At 39.0% G+C, this 19,089-nt stretch overlaps 1 protein-coding gene across 1 annotated transcript in view; it reads left to right on the forward strand.

Moving 5' to 3' along the window:
• The first annotated feature begins 2,385 nt into the window (after positions 1-2,385).
• myom2a (myomesin 2a) overlaps positions 2,386-19,089 on the forward strand; it is a 56,687-nt gene continuing 39,983 nt past the window's right edge. The window contains exons 1-8 of the mRNA XM_083971404.1: positions 2,386-2,499; positions 3,415-3,540; positions 6,832-6,924; positions 8,101-8,236; positions 10,957-11,111; positions 12,709-12,801; positions 17,936-18,024; positions 18,117-18,155. Of these exons, the coding sequence (XP_083827530.1) occupies positions 3,437-3,540; positions 6,832-6,924; positions 8,101-8,236; positions 10,957-11,111; positions 12,709-12,801; positions 17,936-18,024; positions 18,117-18,155 (709 nt within the window). The 5' untranslated portion in view covers positions 2,386-2,499; positions 3,415-3,436. The remainder of the gene's footprint in view (positions 2,500-3,414; positions 3,541-6,831; positions 6,925-8,100; positions 8,237-10,956; positions 11,112-12,708; positions 12,802-17,935; positions 18,025-18,116; positions 18,156-19,089) is intronic.

Raw genomic sequence — 19,089 nt, forward strand, 5'->3', positions numbered from 1 at the left:
ATGGAGGCAGGTGAAGAGCAGCAGAGTGTGAAGGTCAAACAAGTGGTGTGATGGACGAGCTGGAGCTGGTGGACGAATGTGGGACCGGTGAGCAGGTGGGACGGAGGGTGGGAGGGGCCAGGCCAGGTGATCCTAGGCAGGTAGAGTCTGATACAACAGGTGAATTACGACGTGTGGACTCAAACATCTGGATTAAAGCAGAAGTAAGCGATCCGGTGGTTTTGGCTAACTTCCTGTCAGCAGATGGAGTTAGCAGTCCCCGCCCTCGTCCCTACATCACCACATTCACGCGCATCCCTTGGCTGCACACACAGAGAGGACCGCCCCTTTATGCCGTTCTCTCTCCTCATTGGATAAAGGTTGTAGGATACAAGGAAAGTTTTCTCCTCAGCTTACAGCAGAGCAGAGTGACTGACAGACCAGTGTTTCAGACCAAACACTCTATAGAAGTGATTGCTGTCGGAAGATACAACTATTTAAGACTTATATTAACACAAATATTCTGCTTACTTCTGCCTTAATGTTTAAGAGACAGAGGTTTCAGTCAGTGCTGTTGATCTGTTCGTTTTTGTGTGTGTGTGTGTGTGTGTGTGTGTGTGTGTGTGTGTGTGTGTGTGTGTGTGTGTGTGTGTGTGTGTGTGTGTGTGTGTGTGTGTGTGTTGTTTGTTTGTGTGGCTCAGTCTCTTTTTTACAAAGGAGTATTAGGGCCAGCCAAAAAAAAAAAAAGCCAGGCGAGAAGAAGAAAAAAAAATCAGGCGAAAGAAAAAAAACGATGGGAAAAGAAGAAAATCTGGCAAAAAAAAAAAAAAAATTCATCAAAAAAAAAGTACAAAGTAAATTTTTCCCCATATGAACTTCCAGTGTTTGGACACTAGGTGGCAGCATTGAACAGAGATTAACACCCAACTGAGCCTGGCTTTAAAGGGCTACTCCACCAGTTTTATACAGGACAAACAGTTCATTAGTCATGTTCAATTAATTCCCTGAACAAAGTGGATATCAGTACTGTTGAAGATAATACACTGTGTATCTACGGTGGCCCTGAGGGTTCAACCCACTGCAGCTAAAGAAAACACATGCAAAGACACAAATGTGCTGCAAATATAGAAAACAGCTTTGAATACCATTAGAGGAACGTGTCAAGAGAGTCTTGTCTGGATGAACTTATCTTGGCCAATGACAAACAACAAAAAACATGAAAAGTCCCTTCAGTCGAGGCAACAAACTGTGATCTGTTGTTCCCTAAAGTTACCTTAAATTATTTTAGTTTATTTGTTTCTTTGTAGTTTGTGCTATTATTCCCCCAAATGCTCCTCTGGTCTGGAGGAAATGATTATATATTCAATTATACATGGATAAAATATATTTTCATATTGGTTAAACTAACCTAATGTCACATTTTGAGTGTATTGATGTGTAATATAACGTCTCTGTGACTAATGTCAGTGTCTTTCTTGATTCTTCCACCGGGGGTCGCTCCAATTTGACATTTCTAAATCTTCCCCCTTATGAAAGGAGGTGTGATAACTTTTTGTGATTCTAACAAGTTCATTACTGATTACGTGTTTATTTTCGTAAAGAAAATACATGTCGGGAAGGTTGAGCACCAGTGTCCTCTGAACAGAGAATCGACCTTTTCAGTGAAGGTGAGTCAATAAACACAAGGCCGCAGGTTCGCTGTGATGTTTCCTGTCCCCTCAGAGTTTCATTGGCTCGGCCCCCCTTATAAGAGGATCTCATTTTCTCTGTAGATATCAGTTATTTTATTTTTAAATAGACCCTTGTGGGTATAAATAGCAGCAGGGGGCTCTTGTACAGTAAGAATTGGGGGGTATCACTGTAGCGGAGGAGCTGCTGTTAAAAATAGCCTCGACTGCTGCTCACAAGTGTCGAGCCAAGGAGGACGGACTGTCTCCAGAAACCTAAAAAGGTCTCGTAAGGCTTCCAGTGTTGGGATCTGCCAGGAAAACATCTCAAAACATCTTTGTTGCTGCTGTATGAACTAATATTTGAGATTTTCAAAGGTGAGATGCTTTCATCGTCCTCCTGTTCAAAATTTGAAGCCTTGCAACGTGACATTTAACACTGGTTTGATCATTTCTGAAAAGAAATATCGTCACATGAAAATTTCAAGCTCAAAAAAAAAACTGAAGCTTCGTGAACGTTTCCAAACATTCAAGTTGTTTCCTTCATCTTTCACTCAAAATTTTTAAATTAATCGTTGAATTTGGTAAATACAGCGGATGAAACGTACCTCAAAACGCTTAAATAAAAATTTGCAGGTACAGATCATGCACACTCTTCATCTCCAAAGTGCAGAATGAGAGCAAAATTTGGGGGGTAAATGCTATATATAGTCTTAAGTGCCTCCATACATGGGGAGGAAGGGGAACAGCATTCCTCCAGTGAGAGGGTAATATTTTTGTTACCATCAGCAAGTGCTTCCCAAGCGGCATCAGGCTGGTTTGCTACCGCTTTGCGCTGTTTTAATCTCTCGGGGTAAGTCACTCTTCTTCTTCTTATTTTCTCCCGGATTTTTCTTAACAGAGGAATAATTAGATAAATGAAGTTCAGAGCGTGAGAGAAGTGAAATGTGTTGGTGTAATAAATGGTTGTAGATAATCTGTCTCAGCCTGTTGTAATCTCCCTGAGCACTACTTCCTTACATACCAGGGGCATTAAGGGGTGGCTGACCTTCTTTCCCCAATTTGTGTCAAGAGAATAGACCCAGGTACAAATGTTGTTGTGGTGTTGAAATAACAGATTATACAGGAGGGAAGTGTGTAATTAGTCTGAGGTTTGGATTTGACAGCTGGTTGTAGAAGTTATAGCCTTAGTTTAGTTTAATTTAATTTAAAAACAGCCTGCAAAGTCCGACCGGTCCCATTTCCTACATGATGGGTTTTAATTGAATAGTGTGAAGTCTGTGCACTGCCGGTAATGACTTTGTTTCCTTCATTACTCCAATCATGGAATAGGCAGCAGGCTGCTGCTGCAAGCTATTCATAGCTGAGCTGTGTGAGGCTGTAAGGTGAAACATTTTGAAGTGCTGAGCTCTGGCAGTATGTTGGAGCCATCCTGGTGCCTCCTCGATGGTGGACTTTTAACATGTCACCCTGCAAGATAAAGACATTCATATGGGTTTTTACAATACAAATTCATTAGAAATGGTTTTGTATCATCATTCATTGTTATTTAATATGAATACAAGTTACAACCACTAGATTGTACTGATTGTACAGAGGTATGATTGCAGTGAAGACTTCCCAACAGCCGCAGTAGCTGTAATGGTAAAGGAAAGACTTATATTAGCATTGCTATCAGGGCTAACATACGTTTGGTCTTCCCCCCTCACCCTACCCTTACCTCCCTACCTCCCTACCTCCCTACCTCCCCCCCGGTGCTCTCGGCCAGGTCTCCTTGAAGTGTTCCAGTCATGGCGTCCAAAGACATACACTGGCATATGAAGAAGCATGTGAGCCACGTGAAAACTGATTATGCTTATCATCATAAACATGCTGTGAAGCAGCATTCGGAAAGGTACGGAGGTTCACCGTTCACCTGCTGCTTTGTGGAGGCTACAGCTTTCGCCGCTTGGCCTTGTAGACGCCGACGAGTATCGGGCAGTAGGTGCTGAATGATCCATCATCCTGCTGCTTATGTGTTCGCTTCCTAGCTGGCTGTCCATCTGTCTTCTGATGTAGCATTCATGGCTAAGTATAGCCAGACCTTCGTGATCCGATCGGCCCCATAACGAAGTAAAATTATGAAATCTCTGATTATTAGAACAGATTAATCAACTCCTAAAGGATTCTAAAGTTTGATGGGCAATGAAGTCCAAAAACCCAACAAACTGTGAGATAGTATCCTGAGATACTTTCTTGTGGGTATCAGAACTGATGTGTCCAATTTATTCTTCATGGATGGTGGATTCACTGACATCTTTGACCATTACCACACTGTACTGTAAATTCTTCAGCGCTCATTTCCTTCTGCATCGGAAGTGAGAATGCAACCATCCATACAACTGTAAATTACCTCAATTTGAAGTGTAAGCAAACAGCAAAGTTTGAGATGAGTTTGTGCTTAAAGAAAAGATCCAGACTCATGTGGCATATAACCTTGGTATCTGGGATATGGATGTCCTTCATATTTGGGATATCCAAGGTGGGCAGGAAATGTGATGAGCTCCTGCATGTTCAGCTGTTTGGAGAAGCTAGAAAATCCAAAATGGCTGAAGAACACATCCTCTGTGTGAGCAGTGTGGTCAATAATGGCCACCACTCAGTGTGTTGTAGTTTTAACAGAAGGTGACATTGCTCTTCATGCTCCACAGCTTCAGCCAGCAGATTCTGCTTTGTGTTGTAGCTCAAGTCCCCAACAGACAATGATCTAGTGTTTATTACTAATGTGTTTTTCTGTAGATCTTTTAAACACAACATTATTTGCACCCTAACTGTCTCTCAGTCCAGCTCTGCCAAGCTACAGTTAGGCCTTTTTTTTCCCCCCAATGTTTTTTTTTTTTGGTTTTGCCAGATTTTTTTCCCCCTGCTGGATTCTTTTCTTTTTTTTGCCATTTTTTTGGCTGGCCCTAATACTCCTTCATACTTTTTACTTTTTAAACACATGTAGCTGATGTCATATCTGGCCCTCTGCGTTGTGTTTCTCACGGCCTGCCCTAGGTGGGGTTCGATCCCACGACCTCCCGCACCGGAGGCGACGATGCTAACCTCTTCGCCAAGAGGTTGACAACCACTTGGCGGGTTGGTTAGCACGTCCTTTATGGGTGGAGTGAGTGCACATCCGTTACACTCATCCCCGCTGAACTCACTCCACCCAGGGCATCCGGGTCACAGCACCACTGTAGCCGATGTCATATCTGGCCCTCTGCGTTGTGTTTCTCACGGCCTGCCCTAGGTGGGGATCGATCCCACGACCTTCCGCACCGGAGGCGACGATGCTAACCTCTTCGCCAAGAGGTTGACAACCACTTGGCGGGTTGGTTAGCACGTCTTTTATGGGTGGAGTGAGTGCACATCCGTTACACACACACTAAAACTATGGAGGGCGAGAGTGTAGTTGACGCGTGTCTTAAACCACAAAAACTCCACATTTCTTCTTTCTTACGAGGGTTTATTGAAACCTTTCTTCAAGTTACAACAAAATAAAAACTGTGCAGCAATCGGAAAAGGGGCAATAATCATGAGCATGGTCAGCTGTTTGGAGAAGCTAGAAAATCCAAAATGGCTTAAGAACACATCATCTGTGTGAGCAGTGTTGTCAATAATGGCCACCACTCACCACTTCATGCTCCACAGCTTCAGCCAGCAGATTGTGCTTTGTGTTGTAGCTCAAGTCCCAACAGACAATGATCTAGTGTTTATTACTAATGTGTTTTTCTGTAGATCTTTTAAACACAGCATTAATTGCACCCTAACTGTCTCTCAGTCCGGCTCTGCCAAGCTACAGTTAGGCCTTTTTGCTGACTTAGATATCCAGTAGTGTTATATCACCACTAGTGATGAGATGAAATCAGAACCTAAAAGTGCCTCAAGTCCCAGAACTGAGCCCCCACAAGTTCTGATCATCCTGTAGCAGGCGGCCATGTTGTGCTGATGTCAGAGGCCACATGCCGCTCCCATGAGCCTGACCTACATCTGAGGCCTCAGGTCTGTTTCTCTTCCAGTTTCCATCAGATTCATCTGAGAAGAAATCAAATGAAAGGGTTCATGTTTTTTTGGGGGGGGGATTTGTCAACAACTGGGTCAAATCTTGGTCCAAGTCCAATTCCAATATTCATTTCATTTCATTTTCGATTTATTTCATTCATGGTATGTACATTCTCACATAGTTGCACATATACATTGTGTACACATTTTCACCATGAATGAAAAGGAGCAGGATGAAGAAAACTTATAATACCTGCCCCTCTCTGTTGTTACAGATTTCATTGGCTTACTTCAACACCAATATTATTCTCTGTTTCAAAATATTAAAGATGATGAAACATAGTAATGACAAAAAAAACAAACTAAATAACGGTAGACACCACTCGTCTATCTATCTTTATTTGTATCAGACACTGACCACCATCAAAACTTTTCACAATAGTTTTGGCCACAGACCCATGGAAGCGTTTTCTCTCTGGAAACCAAATGAGTATGAATTCATAGAGTAATGGTTGATAATTTCACACACATAGTATAGGATTGCATTATATTGAGAATTCAAAGGGAAATTATTTAACAACCGGTAGGCTACAGAAGAATCCGCAAAACCTTTGTGTAAATAGTTTCAACCTCTGGTGAAATATGGGAGATTTTAAAACAGCAGCTGCATCCGCAAGACTGAAACCCAGGAAAAAAAAGTTCATTGCACTGCAAAAACTCAATATCTTTCCAAGAATATTTGTCTTATTTCTTGTCAAAATGTCTCATTTCTGGTCCAAACTAATCTCTTTCCACTTAAAATAAGACTCATCACCTAAAAATGAACTTGTTTTTAGACAATTTTCACTTGTTTCAAACAAATTTTAATTTGAAATAAGTAGAAAAATCTGCCAGTGAAAGCAAGTTTTTTGTGCTTGTAATAAGAAAGAAAAACTTGCTCCACTCTCTACTATGATTTCAAGTTAGTATATGCTTGAAAGCAGTAAAACGTGTCAAAAACAAGCTACTTTTTACTGTGATGAGTCTTATTTTAAGTAGAATGAGATTTGTTTTGACTAGAAATAAGACAAATATTCTTGGTAAGATGTTGAGTTTTTGCAGTGTGTGGTTGGATTTTACATTTTAAGGCTATTTGATAACGATTGACTCGTCCCCTCTGCAGGAAATCCAGCTCTAAATCGGCGAGCCAGGTACAGGCCCGGGCCACAGAGGCGATGGCGGAACCAGCCTATACCATACCGGTGTTCCGGCAGAGGTGAGTCAGACTGCTGTCATATGTCAGGCTATTTTAGGGCGTAAGGTAATACTGAACCACCACAGTGTCTGAAAGCTAACCGCAGTCAAGACAGCACATTTCTCCAGTCCTATACTACTTAATTATTCATTGACAATTACTTTCAATTGTCAAGTGAATAGTAGGAGTTGTAGAGCCGATGTCAATGTGGCGTCCGGATCTCCAATTTGTTAAACAGACTGCTGAGCTTCTACATTAATTAACACTCAGAAAGTGATAATTTAAACATTTGCCTTTGCAAAGGACCGCTAATCATCAGACACACAGGATTAATTCTCTGCCTCCATGTCTAGTAGTTTTATTCAAAGTGTCTGGCTCGGTTCGCTCGGCATTAAACAGTGAGATGGAGAAGAAATAAAAAATCCCAGAGTGCATCGGCCTCGTTAATTAAGTTAGTGCAGAGTAAAGACAAAGCACACTGCAAAAACTCAAAATCTCACCAAGAATATTTGTCTTATTTCTAGTTGAAACAAATCTCATTTTACTTAAAATAAGACTCATCAAATAAAAAGTTGCTTGTTTTTAGACACTTTTTACTTTTTTCAAGGATATTTTCACATGAAATAAGTAGAAAAATCTGCCAGTGAAAGCAAGTTTTTCTTTCTTATTACAAACACAAAAAACCTGCTTTCATTGGCAGATTTTTCTACTTATTTCAAGTGAAAATTAGTTTGAAACAAGTAAAAATGATCTAAAAACAAGTTAATTTTTAGGTGATGAGTCTTATTTCTTGTCAAAATGTCTGGAGCAAGTTTGTCTTCCTTATTACAAGCACAAAAACTTACTTTCACTGGCAGATTTTTCTATTTATTGTGAATTTAAGTGAAAATTATCTAAAAACAAGTTAATTTTTAGGTGATGAGTCTTATTTTAAGCGAAAAGAGATTAGTTTTCACTAGAAATGAGACATTTTGACAAGAAATAAGACAAATATTCTTGGAAAGATTTTGAGTTTTTGCAGTGCAACAGTCAATTAAGCTCCAGAAGGAAAGTTCAGGTGGTTTCCACAATGAAATATTTATATAACTAACTTCTGGCTGACACCCTGCGACTCTGAAGTCAAGCGTCTTAATCCTGTCTGTTGAACTTTCTGATTCCAAGATTAGTGGCAGATTAATGTGGTTTATGTCTCATTAGGACTGCTGAGGAGACTGAGGAGTATCAGAGAGTGTCTACTAATGTTGGGAAAGGACTGGCTGTTATTCAGGAGGAGCTGCACAGGATGAGGATTGCTACTAAAGCTCAAGTGGACAGCCTGGAGATCCAGAGAGAGGTGAGAAGTCAAGCGGACGACACTTCACACTGTGGATGTTGTAGTTTTATTACTGATTATTTTATACAAACTGACACTAATCAAAGTTTGTTTATGTGGAAAATGAATTAAATTGAGGTAAGTAGCTGATTTAATTCGAAATAGTGTTCACTTCTTATTTTATGCTGTCCTGTGCTGGGGAGGCAGTATACCTATTGACGACAAGAACAGGATTAATAAAATAATCAAGAGGGCTGGCTCAGTGATTGGTTTTAACCCAGATAAGCTTGAGGTAATAGTGGAGAAGAGAACAAGGACCAAGTTGAAAACAGTCCTCCTCTATGATAACCACCCACTCCACAATATATTTAGGGATCTTAAAAGCTCCTTCAGTGAGCGGTTAGTGATGCCTCGGTGTTCTACTGAACGACTCAGACGCTCCTTTGTTCCTGCAGCAGTCAGATATTTTAACCACAAATAGCGGCTGTCTATTGTTGTTGTTGTTGTTGTTGTTGTTGTTGTTGTTGTTGTTGTTTTTTTTATCTTCTGGAGGTGTATATTTATTTATTTATCCTTGCCTATATTAATATCAATTTAAATCACTTGCTTTGAGCAGCCTACTCTGTTGTATGAAGTATCCAATCATGTTGATAAGTTTTGTGCAATGGTATGGAAATGTTTGTATTGTTTGTTAAGTGATGTTTGTGTTTTTATTGCGTGGCAAAGCAGTTTCCCCTTGGGGATCAATAAAGTTTTCTAATCTAATAATAATCTAATCTAATTTACATCATCAGTGCAGCATCACAGCAGGTGGACATCATTCAATATCTCAGAATATGCAGACGATACTCAACTGTATGGTTTAATTTCATCAGGACAGTTTGGTTCAGTTGACACATTAACCAGAGTTAATTGCTGCTAACGACTCTTTAATTACCTTTTGGATCACCTTCAGATTTGCAGAGCATTAATCAAATGTGCATTGATCTTTGAATAGTTACATTTCTAGTGCTTTTTAAAGATATGAAATCTCTGAACCTCTCAGATCGTCTGGAGCGTCTCTGATGCATCTTAATTTTTTAAAATTAAATCAAAAATCAAAAAACGACTCCTAAAGGTTTTAGAATTGACTGCATTTTTATTGCCCAGACGTTGTGGAGAAAATCTGTGTATTTTGAAGGCCCTGTAGAACCCAATAATGTAATAAATCCCCGATAATGTAATAACCCCAATAATGTAATAAAAAATTTCACTTGAGTGGATTGAAAATGTAATAAAACCTGATAATGTAATAACTTCCCAATAATGTAATAAAGTGCATTTCCCAATAATGTAATACACTCTTAACCAATAATGTAATAAAGTATTACATTATTATATTAATAATAATAATTATTATTATTAATAATAATAATTTAACAGGAGATCTCCTGTTAAATTATTACATTATTGGAGTATTATTTCATTATCAGGTCCCTTGAAATGAAGGCTAACCTGATAATGTAATAATGTAATACTTTATTTTATTATTATTGGTTAAGAGTGTATTACATTATTGTGAAATGCACTTTATTGCATTATTGGGAAGTTATTACATTATCAGGTTTTATTACATTTTCAATCCACTCAAGTGAAATTTTTTATTACATTATTGGGGTTATTACATTATCGGGGATTTATTACATTATTGGGTTCTACAACAGGCCCTATATTCTGAATGGTGCTGTAAATATGAACGTGTCTTGTGCAGTAGAAGATGCTGAGGTTAAAATCTGACAACTGCCTGCTGACCTCACCGCTCTGATCTGAGCCGACTGTTGACAGGATGTCTGCTGGGAGATGATGATGATGATGATGATGACAGAATGATGTTATAATGGTGTTGTCTTTTCATAGAAACTATTAGTCTGGGTATTAACCCTACATGGTAAACACTTTGAGGCCACTGCTTCATTACAGATAGCACCCTAAACTCTTCTTGTTGGGCTTATAGAAAGATCTAACTGCTTTATCGCCAGTTGTTGTCGTTATTTTTATCTCTACACTGCAAAAAATCAAATATCTTACCAAGAATATTTGTCTTATTTTTAGTCAAAATGTCTAATTTCTAAGACATTATTTCATAGAAAAGTTATAGAGATATAGACTGCACATCTTTAAATCAGACTTCTGGGAGTTAGAGAGGAATACACATAGAAACAAACTGGTTAAATGTACACATTGCAAAAATTCAAAATCTTACCAAGAATATTTGTTTTATTTCTAGTCAAAATGTCATTTCTAGTCAAAATAAATCTGAATAGACTTAAAATAAGTATCATTACATTTTAAAAAGTAGCTTGTTTTTAGACACTTTTTTACTTCTTTCAAGCAGATTTTCACTTGAAATAAGTAGAAAAATCTGACAGTGGAGCAAGTTTTATCTTCCTTATTACAAAAGCACAAAAAAACTGCTTTCACTGGCAGATTTTTCTACTTATTTCAAGTGAAAATGTGTTTGAAACAAGTGAAAATGATCTAAAAACAAGTTGATTTCTAGGTGATGAGTCTTATTTTAAGTGGAAAGAGATTCGTTTAGACTAGAAAGACAAATATTCTTGGAAAGATTTTGAGTTTTTGCAGTGTAAGTACGTTCAAGGTGAATACAGCTCTTATATGCTGACATGCACAGGATAGTATGTGAATTCAAAAGACAAAAAAACCCCTAAAAATAACATGTTTACATCCACTACTCTCTCCAGGTTAGGGGCATGATGAGCAGGAGGGGGGACTTGTTGGACGACATCCCCAAGATGCCGGACTTCCTGGTGGCCCTGAGGCCCCACACCGTGTGGGAGAAGACCCCCGTCAAACTCTTCTGCACTGTGCAGGGACACCCCAGGCCCATCGTCAAATGGTCAGAACAATCACAACTTATGGAGTTAGAAGTCATGCACCTGACTCTAATGTCTGAGTCATATCTTCACTACAAAAACTCAAAGTCTTTCCAAGAATATTTGTCTTATTTCTTGTCAAAATGTCTCAATTTTAGTCAAAACTAACCTCTTTCCACTTAAAATAAGATTCATCACCTAAAGATTAACTTGTTTTTAGATATTTTTTAGGCAAGGCAAGGCAAGGCAAGGCAATTTTATTTGTATAGCCCGTTTTTACAAACAGTTTGTCTCAAAGGGCTTTACATGGCATCGTAGCAACATCCTCTGTCCTTAGACCCTCACATCGACTGAGGAAAAACTCCATGGAAACCCTTTTAACAGGGAAAAACAGGAGAAACCTCAGGGTGAGCAACAGATTTTACTTGTTTCAAACTAATTTTCAATTGAAATAAGTAGAAAAATCTGCCAGTGAAAGCAAGTTGTTTGTGCTTGTAATAAGAAAGAAAAACTTGCTCCACTATCAGATTTTTCTACTTATTTCAAGTGAAAATATGCTTGAAAAAAATAAAAAACTGTCTAAAAACAAACTACTTTTTAATGTGATGAGTCTTATTTTAAGTAGAATGAGATTTGTTTTGACTAGAAATGACATTTTGACTAGAAATAAGACAAATATTCTTGGTAAGATTTTGAGTTTTTGCAGTGTTAATAAGTATACTGCAGTTTTTACAACATAAACGCAGCAGCACATGCAAAGAGAGGATGATTCATCTGTTTCTGCCTCCAATGATGTGTTGAAAAGTTTAATTATAAAGCGGTTGAGGAGACCCATCCTCTTTAGTAGTAAACCGCCAACAGACATGTCCAGCTAACTGCTTCTGCTTTGTTTTTTACTTAAAGGAGACATATTCTGCCCCCTTTACACAAATTAAAATAGTTCCCAGGTCTCTTAAAGACATACTATCTGTGACATGTTTTGGTCAAAATCCCCCAAGGATCAAACATCACAGCTCTTTTCATCCTCTCAAAACAGCCCTGTTCAGAACGGCTGGTTTCAGTGCCTGTCCCTTTAAATGCAAATGAACCACTGCTTGCCCCGCCCCTTCTACCGGTACCAGGTAGGGGTGGGGTTATGCAAATTCGAATCGAAGCTCATAAAACCACATGGACCACCTAGGGAGCCTGAAAATTACAGATGTTTTGGTCAATTCTCACATTTTGGGGTCTGGAAGGCAAAACAAACACCCAAATATATGTTACGGAGCCTACAAAAAGTGATATTTCCATAATGTGTCCCCTTTAAACTTTAAATTGACATCTCAAGCTTCAGTGTGTCTTCACATTTTCATGTTAATCTCAGTGGTGTTTGTACTAATGCAGGGAGCAAATTTAGAATTGATCCTTTATCTTCCCGAAAAACACTTGTTAGCATTGTGCGCATTCCTTTAATCCTTTGAATACCACTAGCCTATACAATGCTGAACAAACCCTGCCAGCTGTTGGCACCTTGTAAATTTCTATAGCTGCCTCTATATTTAAGTCTACAACACATTTGTTTCCAGAGAGTCGTGTATCTCTGCACTAATAAATGACTTTGATGGTTTTGTTTATCCACAGGTATAAAGGAGGAATGCCCGTCGACCCACTGAGCGCCCCTGGAAAGTACAAGATTGAAAACAAGTATGGAGTCCACAGTCTGATCATAAGCAGGTACGTCTGAGTCCGACACATCTGCCCTGACAGATGTTTGATGTGAAGGGTTTCTACAAAGGTCACAGGGAAGAGATAACTGCATGAAGTTTTTAATAAAGCTTACATAATGCTCGATTGTGTGCACTGCTGGTTGCAATTCTTTGCTACATCAGGCCTTTTTAAAGCATTACAAAGTTTAAAAATGAACTTTACACGTTGCCGTAGTTAATTAGCCAGTGGCAAGAAAATGTCAGCTGACTTCTTGGAACCACAAGTTCATTAAAATAACCAGATACCAGACTGACAGATGGCTCGAGGCACCTGAGTGAAGATGAGTCTTGAGAGAGAGAAAGTTTCTCACCTCTGGCGTTCATTCAACTTTCTGCTCTTTAGGGGGAAAATAACTTCCCACATATTATCCAGCTCTGTTCATGCACCATGTCTGACTCTGCTGCCATGTGGAGCGACAGATGCACCGGTGCACAGAAAGTACAGAGTCTGAACGTTTAGTTAAAGCGTGAAGGAAAGTGTGGAGAAGAGAGGGAATTAATGCAAAGCTAAATGATCTTATTAACAGGGGCGGGTCTTCCATGATGGCACAGGGGGGCACCTCCCCCCCTTGCAATCTGATTGGCCACCCTGTGTGCCCTCCCCCCCAATGGTTATTGACTTGTGGCAATGTAAAGCTCTTTACCACTGACTTTTTTCTTTTTCTTTTTTTTTTTTAGACTTTATTTATTTGCACATAAAAAATAAAACAAAACATTTACTTATCTCTCCTACTAGTAAGAAAGATACGAAAAAGAAATGTGCAGGTGAAGTCTGAAACCCGAAAGGCTTATAACATGACCTCACCTTGATCTAACAAATAATTGAAGCACAGTCAAGAAATAATAATCACATACCTTGTGCAAGGTATAGAAATAACAAAATTTAAAAAAAAAAAAAGAAAGGAAAAAAATGAAAAAAACGGGGATGATGTTGGTAGTAAAAATAAAAGTAGTAGTAATGATAACAACACTAAATAAATAAACGAAAAGAGGTGAGAAAAGAAAGCGAGACAAAAGAGAACTGGTACAGATGAATTAAGTTCAAGTAAACACTAAAAAGGGAAAAGAAAACTAAAACTAAAAAAACATGGGTCGCTAGGAAAGCAGAATTAAATTAAACTGCTATGTTCACTGTAAAGAGCTATAAGCACAAACTTCTGACTAAGGCTCAACTGTGTACAGCAAACATCCCAGTGTTCTGTGTAGGAAATAAAGAAAATTGTGTAAGATTGTTATTGTTCTCAATTTCACCATTTTGAGTGATGCTTGTTCTGGTTATTCTGCATATATTGACTTGACTGTTACACAAAACACTGAGATGTTTGTACAGAGCTGAGCGCTAACTACTGGGTAAGAAAACTTGCTTTCACTGGCAGAATTTTCTACTTATTTCAAGTGAAAATTTGTTTGAAACAAGTGAAAATGATCTAAAAACAAGTTCTTTTTTAGGTGATGAGTCCACTTTGAGAATTTATTGCGTTGCTTATTCTGCTAAGACTTGTTATTTACAAGATAGAGTTCATTATTGATTGGTTATATATTATTTAATATTGACAAGTGGAAAGGCCATAGCCATCTTGCTTACAAGGTGAAAGATTCAATGTGGCCAATAAAAGCAAGATGAAGACATGCTGTAAACAGTGTGTAACTGTACAATGAATATTCAAGAAAGCGGTCAATGACAGCCTTCATTTTTGTTACTTTTGGGTGCCCCCCCCCTCAAGCGGCTAGCTTGAGTAGCGCCGAATTCGTCTGAACAAAATAGACCAATTAGCAACACACTGCTGATCTAAGCGGCTACTTTCTCGCCTAAAAATGTTTGAAATGTTGATAAAGTGATATATTTACAGAGTTTAGAGCTAAAATGAAATCAACTTCTGACTGATGATTTCGGCTCGGGTAGGAGGCAGGCTAACGCTACCCATACACTTCCAGCATTTGAGCTAAGCTAATTACGGGCGATACGGCTCTATCTCCCTTGTTACTGCACGCACAGTCGAAAGGATGGTGTCTATCTGCTGGTCATGGACTCGGGAGTGAGGCAAGACACGAAAAAAAAATGTTGGTGTAGCCCTTTAAAGTTAGATTTCTGCCACTTGATCTTAATTTTGACGTCAGATGAGGAAACAGGGTGGAGCAGAGGGAGGGAGAGCAGGGTTGTCAGGTCTGTTCGTCATCTTCAAGACTCCTCAGCTGTTCGTGTTGAAGCGCTGACCTTTGCGTCATTCGAGCCACGAATTCCTCCCACTGCTCTCTCTCGCTCCTTTGCCTTGCTCTCTCTCTCTCCCTCTCTGTCTGTGAATATCCTCTGTCATCAGTTACATTACATTACATTACATTACACAGCCGGTGACGTTAATGCTCCTCACTGCAAAAACTCAAAATCTTACCAAGAATATTTGACCTATTTCTTTCTAGGCATAATGTCATTTCCAGTCAAAACAAATCTCATTAGGCTACATGTAAAATAAGACTCCTCACATTAAAAAGTAGCTTGTTTTTAGACACGTTTTACTTCTTTCAAGCATATTTTCACTTGAAATAAGCAGACAAATCTGACAGTGGAGCAAGTTTTTCTTTCTTATTACAAGCACAAAGAACTTGCTGCTTTTGAAAATTAGTTTGAAAGAAGTAAAATGATCTAAAAACAAGTTAATTTTTAGGTGATGAGTCTTATTTTAAGTGGAAGGAGATTAGTTCTGACTAGAAATGAAACATTTTGACAAGAAATAAGACAAATATTCTTGGAAAGATTTTGAGTTTTTGCAGTGCTATAACTTTGTCAAACTTATGGCTTTTCCCACTCCAAGTGCAGCAGAAGGAGACGCTCTGTTAGCAGCAGAGCACAGACTGTAGAGTTCATGCCCCCCCACACCCCCCTCTCATCCCCTCCCCCCTCCTCACATACACACACCCACACAGCTGAGGAAATGCATGCACAGTTAAAATAGTTCGGTCCAGGGTGAAGGTCACATTTCTTCCTTCTATTCTCACCCTGGGACTCACTCGGGCTCCTCTTCTTCGGTTCGAGCGCCGTCTTGTCACTGAGGTCACTTCTTTAAAAAAAGATGAATGAGGAGGAGGAGGAGGAGGCGTTCGCTGTCCTGACCTTGAAGAGACGCTGTTGTGTTGTGTTGTTGTTGTTGAGGAAAGAAAGAGCTCAGCTGCTCACACACCGACACTGACAGGATTTTAAGATGATCTCTTTTTTTCTTTTTTTGTCTGACAAGTTAAATGTGGATGTTACGTAACGACCACTTCTCTCCTCCCAGCTTTCACACTGACAGATCGCCTCATTAACAGACTGAAAGGTTGTCTTTTTCAGCCACATATTAAACCCCAGTCACTGGTTTTTTAATGTTGTAACTTACTGTAGTGACGTGTGTTCAACAAAGAAGAATAATCCAGAAAATAAAGATACTAAAGCTGCTGATCCCTTTTTGTAAAAGTGAAAACACAGAATAAACAGTCATTATGTGTTTTTCTAGGTGCATAAAAAGTCATAATAATAATAATAATAACTTTATTTATATAGCACAAGTTTACAAAGTGCTTCACAAAACAATATACTGTAGAAGAGACAAGTCACAAATGCCATATAAAACCATAGGAGGTCGCCCAAGCGATACAGCAACACAGGCAATAAAACAAAGAGCCCAACAACAGATTGAGACCAGGGAGGACTCAAATTATAAAAAATAAATAAATAAAAGGGGGTATATATACAACAAATGAAATGAGATACAATAAGATAAGAAAATATGGGATAAAAGAGTTAAAACCAAAGAAAAGTGTAAAGTAAAACAAAGAGCATCTGAGTAAAACTGTGAGATAAAATAGATCATCGGATGACATCACATAAAAGCAAGTCTGTAAAGGTGTTTATGTTTTAATAACCTCCACTTTAGCGACAGTCAGAGCAGCAGTTCTTGAAATTGGGCACAAAAATCCACAAGGAGTTGAAGGGGTGGAGTGATTAGACTTCCAAAGGTCAAAGGTCAAGGTTACACATTGTGTTTTAGGTCTTGTGAACGTTATATCTCTGTAACACCGTGAGGGAACTTGTGGTTCATACTTTCAGCTGGACCTGATGGAGATTTCAGGTCGTCAAACATTAACGTGACCTTTTTTCCAACACGTACTCGATGTTCCATACTCTGTGAAACAAGATAAACTGATGTAACGTTAAACTATGATGGAGCGATGCGATGACAAGGTGGAGATTCAAGTTTGTCTTCATTGTCTCTAAAACTAAACCTGAGATAATGATGGAGGTCGTTTCTGTTCAATTATCACAGTAATAACCGAGTTGTTTAAAACGCTCCGTACCCAGCCTCTAAACATCAAACTTTCCCTCCTGTATTGACCATGGAGAACACTGTTGAGTTGAACTGAATGCTTTATTGTCACTGTACAATAAAACAGTCACATTCATATAGGAGACACAATCAATAAATACCATTTTCCAAGTTGAAATACTAATAAATATTAAAAGTTAACACTGTGTACTTAAAGTGCAGAGGAATGTCTGTTTTTATGTCTGAAAAATTATTATATTCAGTCAAACTGATCAAATTTTCCCCTAAAACGCTTTGTAACCTAAATGTTGTCAACACTGAGCTCTGATCTGTCGCTGCTTGTTGTTTTACTGGAAATATGGAAATTTGCAATTTTGAAATTCTGCAATCCATTTGTATTAAATATATATCTTAAAGCCCCTGTACGGAGCTTTTAACTGGATACGCAAAAGTCCATCAGTGTGAAGATACGCTATTTCTAAGTAGTCTAATTCTATACCTCTGGAAGGCATGGTCGGGTCGGACCACTGGCGAAACGATACGAATAGACACATTACACTGCTAAAAAAAAAAAAAGCAAGTCCCGTCTTCTTTCCGACGTTTTTAAAATAAATCTACACACCCCGGCCAGACAAACGTCTTCATGACAGTGAGAAATGCAGTCTTCATTCCGCCGCTTTCGTCCACAGGGGCCGCTAAAATCAACACTAAATGAAAAGTCACAGGGACTTTAAATAAGCATCTGTACCACATCTGGACTGTTGAAAGCTGTTTAACCCCATAGTGTCTGTTGTGCTGCTGCAGGTGTGTGGTGAGTGACACGGCCGAGTACAGCGCCGTGGCCACCAACCAGTACGGGACGGCCAGCAGCAAGGCCATGGTCACTGTGAAGAGTAAGTCGCTCCGTCACTCCGTCACTGCTTCATCATCATCATCATCATCATCATGTTTCCCTCTGTGTGATCATGACTTGTTTTCTGCTCAGGACCTTCAGGAACCGGAGAGTCCTGCCAGCTCGGCCTAGGTGAGAGGATCATGGTCACTGAGGTGCTGTTTTATTTTATATTTTTTGGTTGCACTGCAAAAACTCAAAATCTTACCAAGAATATTTGTCTTATTTCTAGTCAAAATGTCATTTCTAGTCAAAACAAATCTCATTATAATAAAAATAAGACTAATCACATTAAAAAGTAGCTTGTTTTTAGACTTAAGACTAACAGTTTTTACTTCTTTCAAGCCTATTTTCACTTGAAATAAGTAGACAAATCTGATAGTGGATCAAGTTTTTCTTTCTTATTACAAGCAGAAAAAACTTGTTTCACTGGCAGATTTTTCTACTTATTTCAAGTGAAAATTTGTTTGAAACAAATGGCAATTATCTAAAAACAAGTAGATTTTTAGGTGATGAGTCTTATTTTAAGTGAAAAGAGTTTAGTTTTGACTAGAAATGAGACATTTTGACAAGAAATAAGACAAATATTCTTGGAAGGATTTTGAGATTTTGCAGTGTGGAGTCAGGCCCAGTCAGTCACACATGAAGCAGCAGCAGCAGCAGCAGCAGCATCACATGGGATCATTTGGCTGCCTGCGGGCGTCGGTGCATGTGAGAGCCTGATAGTGATAAGCAGTGGAAACTATTGTGAGGAGTTGTTCAAGAGCCAGACGGTGTAAAAAAACAAAACAAAAAAACACCAGGAGTGTGTGACCACAGGGAGAGTTTCAGCTCCTGGTTGTTCAGAGAGTGGGATAACGAAGATTAAACAACAGCAGAGAAGCTTTAATTAGCGTTAAAGGGATAGTTCAACATTTTTGGCAAATTCGCCTATCACCATAATCCCTATTGTCATAGTAGTAGGAGTAGGTTCACGACCTTTAATTGTCACTGCAAGCTGTTTTCTAGATCAGCGGGGCAGAGATGCGAGCTGCTCACGAAATGGTACTTTCGCCTTTTCCTCATC

This window comes from Trachurus trachurus (genome assembly GCF_905171665.1).
Source record: "Trachurus trachurus genome assembly, chromosome: 1".
Lineage (NCBI taxonomy): Eukaryota > Metazoa > Chordata > Actinopteri > Carangiformes > Carangidae > Trachurus > Trachurus trachurus.